Raw genomic sequence first — 11,414 nt, forward strand, 5'->3', positions numbered from 1 at the left:
ACTAGGTTTCAGGTAGAACTAGGATTTCCCAACAGTCACTTAGACACACTTGCTTCCAAATAATCCGTGTTTGAAAAGGAGGAAGGAAACCGTGCTGGGCGTCCCATTACACATCAGGCCATTTGCTGAGAAGCCCACATTAGAGCAACCCACTCAACTCACCTTAGCATTTCGTTTCTCTTGCGGCCAGCTTTTATCTAGTGAATAAATCAGCACTCCAAGACCATTAATGACCAAAATCCTCAACCTATAAAAGTAAAAATAGAAGACAGCTAGTTAGCTCTCGTACAAAAACTCCAACCAATGTGCCTAACTTATAAAAAAAAAACTGCCTTCCTTTCCAGAAAGGCAAATTCAGACTTGCAGCTTAATGTTATTTCATTCATGGTCTACTACTGTTCTTAGTGGTGGAAGATTCCCGGGCTGGGATGGACTGGAATGGCTTAAATGGTAAGTTGCATGGCTTATGGATTCTCATTCTGTTCCAATGGTGCACACACTGCCATGTTAAATCCATAAGTTGAACGGACAAAACTTATTTGAAGGAATAAGTGGAGTATAAGGATTTTAGTTGGAGGTCTTCAACTTTATTACATTCAAGAGCATCTTTTTCAACTTCATGGCCGGACCTGGGTCATGCTGCCTCAGGTTTTGCTTTATTTTTTTTAAAAGACCACTTGCAATACATTTTTCTCCATACAGTGTAGTTGCATAGAACTAAATCAAGTCAGGCATCCAACTAAAGGTCACGTTTGTAATGGCTTACGGGGGGCATAGGGGACCCCAAAAGTAAACCATTTATTTCCTCTATTGTCTAAAGGTTAATGTTTTTGAGAAAAAAAGGAAAAACCTTAGAAGACATATGAAGCATGTTTAAAGGTCTTCATCAAAAAAAACTTAAAAATACCCCCTCCCAAGCCTCAACACCGCTATTGGTCAACAGCTGGATTTAGGCCTTTAAGTCTCACACATGCTTTTAAAAAAATCCAAGTGTTGAATTTGGAGTGACTTCTAATGCTATCGAACACTTTTGCTTTTCCAAGTTTTTTTTAAGCTAGAAAGCATTTCCATTGCCATGAGGTACAGTAGGTTTCACTGTACTATGAGGAAGATTAAGTGTTCAATTTCGACTTAGACGGAAAAACTAGTTTGCTTTGCTTACCATCTTTGCTGTTTCACAGGCATTTGATGCTTTAAATCTGATGTGGAATGCTGATTGATTCACTTTTTAGAAGTCATAAGCCTTTGAGAAGTTGGAGATAACTTCATTGCTTATCTATTTTCTCCTTTGCAATCAAGCTGTTCCTTAAAAGTGAGACACTACAGAGTTGCAAAAATTTGAAACAGTAAGAGCAAGCATCGTTTGCAGCTTCATGGTTGGTTTTGGCCAAACGTTTTATTTAGATTATTTCTGTAGTTTCTTAACACACACTTAAAATGGGTCTTATTGGGAGGGAGAGGGAGAAGGGAAGGTTCTTGCAGATCCCCAAGGAAATGTCAGAAAAGGCAAAATATGGCCAGCTTATCTTTTTGCTCTGGGATGCAGGCTTTATACTGGGCATATAGCACTTTCCTTACATCTAAGCAATTGGATCTCAGGTTCTTTCCAGACCGAGAACACGGGCGACTGAGAACATGGGTGATTTCAGCTCGAAGACAACTGAAATCCTACATCGCATAACCCAAACCACCCTTTCTATAGTAGCTAGTTTGTTTGAACAAGTAAGCAGTAGTCATCTCTCCATTTTTATATGGCTAGATATGTGTGGAAGATCTGAGATTTGCTTGCTTTATTTACTGGGGGGAGAGAGAAAGATCAGTAAGTGGTGACTTAGGGACACTTTTACTGGGAAATTACAACACTAGAAAGTACACAAGTCAAGTCTTAACACATGAAACATTTGCTTGCTTAAAGCAATGTCATAAAAGGGATCAAATAAGATTAAACAGGTTCGTACTTTTCTTTTTCTCCTCACAAGAAACAGAAAGTCTGATGGAAGGGGAACTTAACAGGAAATTTTTTTTCTAAAAAAAAAAAAGGTCACACAACTTTTCCTTTTGAGTAAGTAGTCCTTGGAATAGTTATAATAGATTCCACTTTCTTGTGTGTGTGTGGTGTTTGTTTTGTTTCTTTGAACAGGGATTTTGGTCCAAAGTTTTGTTTTGTGTGTTTGTTTTGGTTTGGTTGGTTGCCTTTTTTTAATATCTGCTTCTGCCACCCCCTCTATCAGATCGGCTTCCTCCACGGCCACCACCTCTTGGGGCTCCGCGGCTTGAACTGCTGTAGGAATCGCGTGGCGGAGGGTACCCCCTTTCCATGGAAGGGGGCAGCCCTCGGTCTTGTCTGCCAACCCGATCGCGCCCACTTGAGTAGAGATCGCTTCGGCTGCTTGAGTAACTGTCTCGGCTTCCACCATATCCGTCCCGTGAGCTGCTGTAATCATCATAGCGACTGCTTCCACCATATGATGGCGGGGGCCCTCGCGTGGGTGGCGCACTACGAGAGTTACCTGCAGGGTCAATGGTCAGGTAATATGGCAACACTATAAATTGTAGAGATATAGACAACATTTCAATCTGCACTTACATCACTTTTTGTATTAACCGGTTACTTTTCTCAGCTCTCTGGGGTTTGGTTTTTTTTTTAAAGCTCTACCAGGCCTGCTGATTTACCAGGGATTTATTTTTGCTCATCTGCTGAGATATGGCAATGGATGGGTTTTTTTTTAATGTTTTGTTTGAAAAGACGAAAGACGGTGTTATTTTTTTTTCAAGAGGATATTCCAGAGCTTGTTTTTTTAACAGTAGACACTCAGCCACTTTCCAGTGATAAGTTGCAATTTTTGAACTGTAGACTTTCCTTCATATTGCAATGGTAAAAAAAAAACATTTGCTCTTGTTAAATAAAAAAAAAATTTAAAGTGGATTTTTTTTGCACTGTTGGGGGGAAAACAATATAAAGGCTGCCAATTTAAGCAAGCAAAATCCCCCTCTCCAAAGCAAGCAAACAGCCTCAAAAAAGAAAACTTAGAAGAAGGAAAACAAAAAAGCCCCTCAAAATTCTAGGCAGAAAAGCCCAGCTGAAAGGTAGGTAACCCCCCCCCTTGGAGAAAAGCAAGCAAATATCCCTTTTATAAAAAGAAAAAAAGCAAGCACCACACAGCCTATGAAACTGGCTCATTGACCTAAAATCTCAAGCTGGTGATACCCAGAGACCCTCGAGCGTGATCTTACCATAACTCTCATAGGAATCTCTATACGAGCTGCCACTCGGATGGTCCGAATAGTCTCGGTCTCGACCGTACCCATCTCGATCACTGAAAATCAGAAAAACCTGTCAGAAGCAGCTCCCAAAGCAGACAACAGGCTTGGCCACCAAAGCTGGTGACCCCAAAATCTTAAATCAGCCAGCACCCACCTATAGCCTCTGGAGGGATAGTCGTCACGGGAACTCGAGTGCCCATAGTCCCGGTAGGTGTAGTCTCGTGGCGGTGGCGCGTAGTCCCTGGTGTCCCTGGAACTCGGGTAATCTCGGCTGGAGTAGCTACCGAAATAACAGCTTTATGAAATTTGATAGCAGCTCTTCCCCCTTCTGGATGGGGGAGTAGAGGGGGAGAGCACCAGCAAGCCCACTGTCTGTTACCTGTCTTTCGTCGAGTAGCCATCATCCCTTGGTGACAGATACACGTCTCTGCGGGAAGGGAGGGGTTCTCTTCGAGGGGGACCCCCATAGCTGTCTCTTCCTCGGGACACGGGAGCTAAAGGGGGAGGGAAAGCATGATCATGGAGTCTAAGTCCATTCAACACTGACTGACAATAATAGTAGAACTGAGCACTCCGACAAGAATTGGGTACTGAGGGGCCGGAGAGATAGCATGGAGGTCAGGCATTTGCCTTGCATGCAAAAGGATGGTGGTTTGAATCCCGGCATCCCATATGATCCCCCGAGCCCGCCAGGAGCAATTTCTGAGCCAGGAGTAACCCCTGAGTGCTGCCGGGTGTGAGCCCAAAACCAAGAAAGTTAAAAAAAAAATTGGGTACTGAAAGTGATGAGTACCCTCCCCTTCACTAATAGTGCAAACCACAAATGTCAAAAGAGGGAGAAAAAGCTATAAAATCCCTGCCACAAAAGCAGGAGGTTGGGAGGGAGGGAAACAGTACATTGGTGGCAGGAAAGTTGCACTGGTAAAGGGTAGTTGTACATTTTATTGACTGAGGCCCATCTATGAACATTTCTGTAACCATGGTGCTTAATTACTATAAAAAATATCAAGTCCGGAGTGGTCAAACCGTGGTAGGGCATTTGCCTTACGAGTGGCTAAACCAGGACAGATGCATCCCATATTTGGTACCTGAGCCAAGAGTAACCTGAGTGCCACTGGGTGTGGCCCAAATAACTTAAAAAAATTAAAAATAGGCGACATAAAAAAACAAATATAGCTCAACTCTGTCTATGCACTGTTTCCCCAAAAGCAGTAATAGGGAAGGCAAAGCAATTGTCTCCTATTCACTCTCAAATCATAAGTGCTGTTCTAGCGCATGAGCCTGAATCATCAGAAAATTCATGAGCTCATCAAATTTCAATCCTGTGACTGCAATCTTTCTTCTGATTCTCTGGATTGTGAAAGATTTAGAGGAGCACAAGTATGACAGTTTAGAGTATGTAGGTACCTCTTCCTCCCATTCCACTGCTGCTGCGAACTGGTCCTGAGGGAGCAGACCTTTTGGGAGGTGGACCCCCACTGCGTGGTGGTGGTCCTCGCTTCACTGGAAGTGGCCCTCTGGAAGAGCTCATATTAAAATTCATGGAATAGCCACCGTCATCTACAGAGGACAGAACAAAACAGATTAGTACACACAAGGACCAAGAGCACTGTCAAATAAAAGTTAGAAAAACCTTTGCATGACCAAGAATGTACCTCCAACACCATTTGATAAATTAGAAAATGTGATAAAAGTTTCCACTGGGCAGGAAGTACTGGTCCCCTCTACAGACCAGGAAACCAAGACTTGGCCTAATCATTCTTGTCTACAAAGAAAACAGCTACCCCAAAGCACTGTTGAAATCAAACAATAATCTATTTGGGGGGGCTTTGGTTTGGGGCCATGCCCAGCCATGAGGGCTGTTAGTCCTAATGGTGCTCTAGGATTCTCTAGGATGACTAGGCCAGCCACATGCAATGCAAGTAGCTTACCCTCCTCCATTTGTACTACATATCTGGCCCACATGTTTATTTGCGTAATTAATTCTAATTGCTACTTCCCATACTATAAATGTTTACATGTTTGGTGATTGTTTTGGGGTCGCTACACTCAGCTATGCTCAGGAGTATATGGGATGCAAGTTAATCAAACCCAAGTCAGGCACATGCATGGCTGCCTGGCACTACCAGCTATAGTACCATTCAAACCTGGTTACTTTTAAATTAGAAAATGGCCTGTTCAGATCATCACCATTCCCCTTTGCCTGGCAACAACTGAAGCCTTTTCAAAGGCTTGAAAGGGCCCAGTCCACCAGGCACTGTAGCTACCAATTTAGGCAGTAAGGGACCAAGTTCTTACCCATGTGCCCTCCACGCGAGGGTGGCCCCCTAGTTCCTCCACTGCCGCCTCTTCCGCCTCGAAGGCCTCTGGGGGGGCCTCTGCTTCTGGGTGGGGGAGGTGGACCACGTCTTCCACTTTCAAAAGATGGCTTGGTTGCTTGTTCTACCTTGATGGCTTTCCCATCTAAGGACTTAACATTATGAAAATGGTTAGTCCCCAAGCTCTTCCCACTGACTTACTGTAATATTTGTAAGCCCAGCAAAGTTAAGATGGAGTAAATGCTCATTGAAAAATGGAATTAAGGGGCCGGGCGGTGGCGCTGGAGGTAAGGTGCCTGCCTTGCCTGCGCTAGCCTAGGACGGACCGTGGTTCGATCCTCCGGCATCCCATATGGTCCCCCAAGAAGCCAGGAGCAACTTCTGAGCGTCACAGGGTGTGGCCCAAAAACCAAAAAAAAAAAAAAAAAAAAAAAAAGAAAAGAAAAATGGAATTAAGTAGGTGAGGAAGGTAATGGAGGCATAGGTGATGGGAAGGTTGCACTGGTGAAGGAGGGTGTTTTTTGTTTTTGTTTTTGTTTTGTTTTGTTTCTGGGCCATACCCGGCGTTGCTCAGGGGTTACTCCTGGCTGTCTGCTCAGAAATAGCTCCTGGCAGGCACGGGGGACCATATGGGACACCGGGATTCGAACCAACCACCTTGGGTCCTGGATCGGCTGCTTGCAAGGCAAACGCCGCTTTGCTATCTCTCCGGGCCCAAGGAGGGTGTTCTTTTCTAGCACTGTTTGCAATCATGTTGCTTAAAGGTTTCTTTAAAGTGTACCTAAATTCATACCCTGACCTACCACTGCTTGGGAAAAGGTCAGGCCAGCAGATTGTGGGGAACAAAGGAAAACTGAACTGCAGGACTTGCTATAGAAAAGCCTAAAACCATTATAAAAAACCTCCACCCCCAGTTCAAAACTGTCGAGCAATTCAGAAGCAGAGCTGCAGGATCAACAGGCCATCTGCAACCTCACCTTCCCGTTCATGTCTCTGGCTGCATCCTTGGCATCTGCGGGGCTTTCAAAGGTGACAAAGGCAAATCCTCTGGATTTGTTGGTTTCACGATCTTTCATCAACAGAACTTAAGGGGGGGGAAAATCATCAGAAGGGGGGATTAGTATTTAGGCTCCTTTAAATTCGTCAGAAACACACCTGAAGTCAAAGCCAAGCTCAGAACTTCTTAGAGGACAATGCACTATCATTTTTTGACAATCGGCACATAAATGATTCATCATTGCTTTTTCATTCAATAGTCCAACACTCATCACTCAAGTTAAACTCACCTTCCACTATCCGTCCATATTTGCCAAACACGGCTTCAAGGGCTTTCTCATTGGTTTCTGTATTCAGCCCACCGATAAAAAGTTTCCCCGGGCGATCGGCTTCAACCATTTTGCCCCTTGGGCAAAGAAATCTGTTGAAAAAAGAGGCCTATTACTCCACCGGAAAAAGTCCGTTTATTAGTCGCGCTCAACCGAGCGCGCCTTTTCTATGTCCCAGAGCCGCGGTTCCCTTAGTAATAACTGACACCCGGCCTACATTTCCAAGCTTCACCCAGAATCCAGTTTACAGTGCTGGCACAAGTTGCTAGAAACCAATCAAAAAAATCTGCCCAAAACTTCTCTCCCCTTTTTGGCGATCCTGAAGAGTCATCACTCCCAACGGTGCCCCCGGAGACCATGTGGGATGTCGCGAACCGAAACCTGGGCAGCCACCTAACCTAGCAAGCATGAGCGCAACCCCGCTGTAACAGTTTCTCCAGCCCCGTTTGCTACTCGGTAGCACCGAATTTTCTCCACCTTTGGCACCTTGCAAAACCCCAAAAGGCCATGACGACCGCCGCGGTTGCAAAGATCAGCCACCGATTCCTTCCCAAGTTACCGTACGCCCGGGAGCCGGTCCCAGGAGCACCCCTTTCCCCAAGGCTGCCTCTCTGCACCAGCACGCGCCAACTCCATCAAGTGCAAACTTTCCAAGTTGCCTGAATCTCCAAGTCCGCCCCCCCTACTCCAACCTGCGCCCGAGCACGCGGCCGCCCAGCTCGCCGGGACTGCAGTGTCAGTGGCCTTTTCCATTAGATAACGGGCCCCAGAGGTGCGCGCCGAGCACCCCACACTCCGGGGCTGCACAAGCCAATTAGAGGCCGTCATTAAAGCTCGCGTGCACCCGACAAAATGGCGACACTTGGATCCCGCCCAACGGCGGCAGCACCTCGCCAGCATGGGGGCACCCCTAGTGCAGCAGTAAGCTGACAGCAGCGGCCCCGGCCACGCCGCCCCGTTCCAGGTAGCCCAGCCCCGCCGGGCGCGCGCTCCGGTGACTGCGGTGCAAAGCCGGCGCCGGCACCACCTCCTCCACTTGCCTCCAGCTCCCGCCCCGACCCCCGGCGCCCCGCCACTCCCTACCCAACCCTTTGCCACACCAGGCAAACTTTGGGGAGACTCCAGGGATGACTCCGGGGGCCCCCGGCTGCGCTCCCAGTAGCAGCTAAGTAGGTCGGGCACCGCTGCGCTCTTAAGATGGCGCCTGTCAAGCCACCATGCACCGGCCAGCAGCAAAGCGGGCGCACGTCCCGGGCACCCCATCAGCGCATCGGGGGACACTGAGGCAAGCCAGGGGCACGTGCACGTACCGGGAGGGAGTGATGCTGGCTTCGCGTTGGTCTCAAGGGGCAGCTGGGTGCTTGCGAGCCACCTAGGCACGAGGGCGCACTGACAGCTCCAAGACCCGGGAAAAGGAACCCGCAGCCAGCACTACTGCGCAACGAGGGCGAACAAAGGAGACAGCAAACTTTATACTGCCCGGGAACGAGGCTGAAGAACCCGGATGGAAAAGGGCTTAGCATTTCAATTGCAAAGGGGCGGAGACCGGCCTTTCCCAGTCTCTCATTGGGCTGCGTACTCTGTCAGTCGCGCTCGGTTCTGCCCTTTTCCCTGAACTGGAGCCTCTGGCGGTCACTGAGCCGGGTTTTTTTTTTTTTTTTTGGTGTGCCTGTGTGCTTTTTTTTCCCCTCCTCCCCAGCCCCCACTGCGCTCTCAACCCGCGTTTTTTTGCTCCCCGCTAAGATGGTGCATGGGCGGCCGGTCTGCCCTAAGCTGTCCAAAAGGTTCTGGGAGCCCTGGCACTGTGGGAAACTTTGCAGGCAAATGCTCAGCCAAGTCTTCAAGCAATGTGATGGCAGTCGAATCTCGAACTCTTAGCAATTGGGGCAGAAAAGTAAAACAAAGAAGTTTAAAGTGGGAGCAGCTATTTCTCCAAAAAGAGCTTGACCAAGAATTGTCAAGGACTGGGGGGGAATTCTGAGCACGACCCAGAAGAGAAATGCCTGCACCTGAAACCACAGACAGCCTTTTCTTTACGGTACGACCATTAGGCAAATATGTCAAGTCAGAGTCTCAGGGCTTGGGCGTGAGGCTGCAATTCACACGAGCGAGACAACATGCCAGACGCCTCGTGGGCAAGACTGCCAGGCGTAGAAAATAAAATTCCCGGACCTGCTGATCAATCTTGTATTTGCTTTTTTTTTATGTAAGGAAGATCGTTGATCAAAACCACGTTCATTGTCTAAAATTTATTTTTAATTGGGCATGCTGCATTTCACCTGCCAATTCTAGTAGGGGGACAGGAATTACAGAGAAAACCATGCCATTCCTTTCACAACTAAAGAAGGGACAGAACATGGCTCTGGGAATAGGTCACTCGCTTTTTATGAAGCGCTGGTTTGGGTTCCCGACAAGTTAATAATAATAAAGGAAATAGCATTAAGTGCATTGGAAAAAATTCATTTGTGTTTACTACCAGGAAGGAAGTAAATTGGGTGCTTTGATGGACAACAGTTAGGAGGAGACCAAAAGTGATGAATGCTTAAGGAAGTTCGTTCAGAGGAGGTGACTTTGGAGATCAGATCTGAAAGATGAAACCAACCGTGGAAATACTGGGGTGGGGGAGTGGGGAAGGTTTTCAAGAAAAGAACTTGGCTGTATTAGGACAGAAAGCAAGCCATGGTGATTGGAACTTAAGAATTAAAAAAGTGGGCGAACCACGTAGCCGAATCTTCCAGCCTCTTAAAAAAATAAATAAACCTGTAGGCTTTAAATAGATTTAAATTGAAATAGGATTTAGATTTAAAGTTTAAATTTTAAACTGTAAAAGCAAGTAGGATCAAATGGCACTGTATGAGCAGGCCAGGTGAGAGAAGTTGATTGATTCTGGGCGTGAATGGCTGGGAACCTTGAGAGGATTTGCAAAGGAATAAAAGTAAAAATAAAAGACGGGAAGTCATTCTGAATGGTTGTAAATATCTGGAGTGATTGTAAATATCAGGCATTTGTGGGAGCAGGGGGGCGGGCAGGAATCTGGCTGGTGCTTGGGGCAAAAAAATCTGTGATTGTTACTTTAGAAATGGTAATAAAGCCATCAGAGTGAGTGAGATCTCCCAAGAAGCAAGTATAATGGGAAAAGCCTGATGCTGCCTAACATACATATTGCATATGGAGAGAAAAATAACCAGAGGGAAATAGGCTATAATTGTAGAGGTCCACCTTTTGGGGAAGGAATTAGAATTTATGAAACCACCCCCCAATAAAAAATGCTTATGGAGTTTTTTAGTTACTTTACCACTAGTGAATTTCCAGATAGTCCAGGCTGTGAGATGTGAATAATGCTCGGGGCATGAATAAAAGCCCCAGGAGTTTTGGCAGCAGCTATGAATCATTAGGGCAAATAGTGCAAATTGTATTCAATAGGACAAGAATATGTTGGTCCTTCCCCATCCCTCCAGCCAAATAATGACAGTTATGGTAAAAAGTCATGCTCCTTTGCCTTTGGAATTCATTTAATGACTGGCGACAGCCTCCAGTTGTTAAATGGACCCTGCACCCCGGAGGCAAAACCTGGAGCAATTTCCCTGGGTTAGTAAGCAAGCTGCTTCTCTGTCCCAAAGGCAAATGAAAGATTCTGGGGCTTCTTTCTGAGGCTCATCTCTACCCGAACCCCCACCCACCCCCACTCCCCAAATCCCCATCTGTTGCAGAACTGGGCGTTCTGCACAATAGCGGTCCCCACTCTGCAGGAAGTAATGTTCTTCCCCGTGGACCAGATCCAGCCAGTCTTTGCAGGAATGTGGCAAAGGGGGAAATTAGAGGGGCGGCGACACGTCTTCCTAAAGCCAAAGGGAGAAAGAGGGCACATGGGAGTGTGGGGAGGTGTGGAGGCTCCTTGAGGAAATTTAGTTTGATACAGCTGAGGCCAAGTTGGGAAAAAAACTGGCGAGGGAATCCCGATTGCCTGTTGAACCAGGAGAGCACTAGAGAGAGAGAGGTGGGGCCAGGTAGTCAGATCTTAGCGTGAGCGTTTTCGGGGTGGCAGCCAAAGGAGGGCCCTGGTGGAGGGAGCGACCGAAAGCCAGGTGAAGTGGATGTCAACCCCAAGAGGGAAGAGAGCCAGCCACACTGGCACACTCTCCACCCCTTCTTGCTGTCGATCAACTGCCCCAAACCCCCTGAGCATCCCATCTGCCCCCTCGAGGATCTTCTGTTTCCCTGGAGGCTTCCTTCTTGCTTGCTTTGGTGTTACTGTTTTAGGGCCGCATGGAGCATAATCCTAGACTGTGGGAGCCTGGCTGGGTGCCCAGTGATCATTCCTAGTGGGGCTTGGGGAAGTAAGGGGATGCCAGGATTGAACCCCCTTCCACCTCAATGCAAATACCTTACACCCGCTGCCCTGTGTCTTCCTCTTTCCTTGGTGACATAGTTTTACCATTGCTCTGGACTGAAATTCTTCCCCTGAGCTCTTTATGTACCTCCAGATGCCATTGCCATGACTGAGCCC

At 47.1% G+C, this 11,414-nt stretch overlaps 1 protein-coding gene and 1 non-coding gene across 3 annotated transcripts; both read right to left on the reverse strand.

Moving 5' to 3' along the window:
- Positions 1 to 2,030: 2,030 nt before the first annotated feature.
- On the reverse strand, positions 2,031 to 8,358 carry RBMX (RNA binding motif protein X-linked). Of its 2 annotated transcripts, none has more exons than XM_049766617.1 (9): positions 8,218 to 8,358; positions 6,869 to 6,999; positions 6,560 to 6,666; positions 5,563 to 5,734; positions 4,672 to 4,824; positions 3,644 to 3,758; positions 3,419 to 3,544; positions 3,235 to 3,317; positions 2,031 to 2,510 (listed from the first exon to the last, which is right to left on the reverse strand). In XM_049766617.1, the coding sequence occupies exons 2-9, from the start codon at positions 6,975 to 6,977 to the stop codon at positions 2,200 to 2,202; spliced, it is 1,176 nt and encodes a 391-aa protein (XP_049622574.1). In that variant the 5' UTR covers positions 6,978 to 6,999; positions 8,218 to 8,358; the 3' UTR covers positions 2,031 to 2,199. The 2 variants fall into 2 exon arrangements, with proteins under 2 accessions (XP_049622574.1, XP_049622573.1); XM_049766616.1 differs by having other exon boundaries at positions 3,419 to 3,559.
- On the reverse strand, positions 6,752 to 6,823 carry LOC125999684 (small nucleolar RNA SNORD61). The gene has a single exon (XR_007492165.1). It is a non-coding gene; the product is annotated as a small nucleolar RNA SNORD61 (small nucleolar RNA).
- Positions 8,359 to 11,414: the final 3,056 nt, after the last annotated feature.

The sequence above is a fragment of the Suncus etruscus genome, chromosome X (assembly GCF_024139225.1).
Source record: "Suncus etruscus isolate mSunEtr1 chromosome X, mSunEtr1.pri.cur, whole genome shotgun sequence".
In the NCBI taxonomy this organism is placed as follows: Eukaryota; Metazoa; Chordata; class Mammalia; order Eulipotyphla; family Soricidae; genus Suncus; species Suncus etruscus.

Coding starts and splice junctions, on each gene's coding strand:
- RBMX (XM_049766616.1), bottom strand. CDS start 6,977: ATGGTTGAAGCCGATCGCCCGGGGAAACTTTTTATCGGTGGGCTGAAT. Junction 6,667..6,868: donor ATATGGACGGATAGTGGAAG/GTGAGTTTAACT, acceptor CCCCCCCTTAAG/TTCTGTTGATGAAAGATCGT. Junction 3,759..4,671: donor CAGTGGAATGGGAGGAAGAG/GTACCTACATAC, acceptor CTCCCCCTTTAG/CTCCCGTGTCCCGAGGAAGA.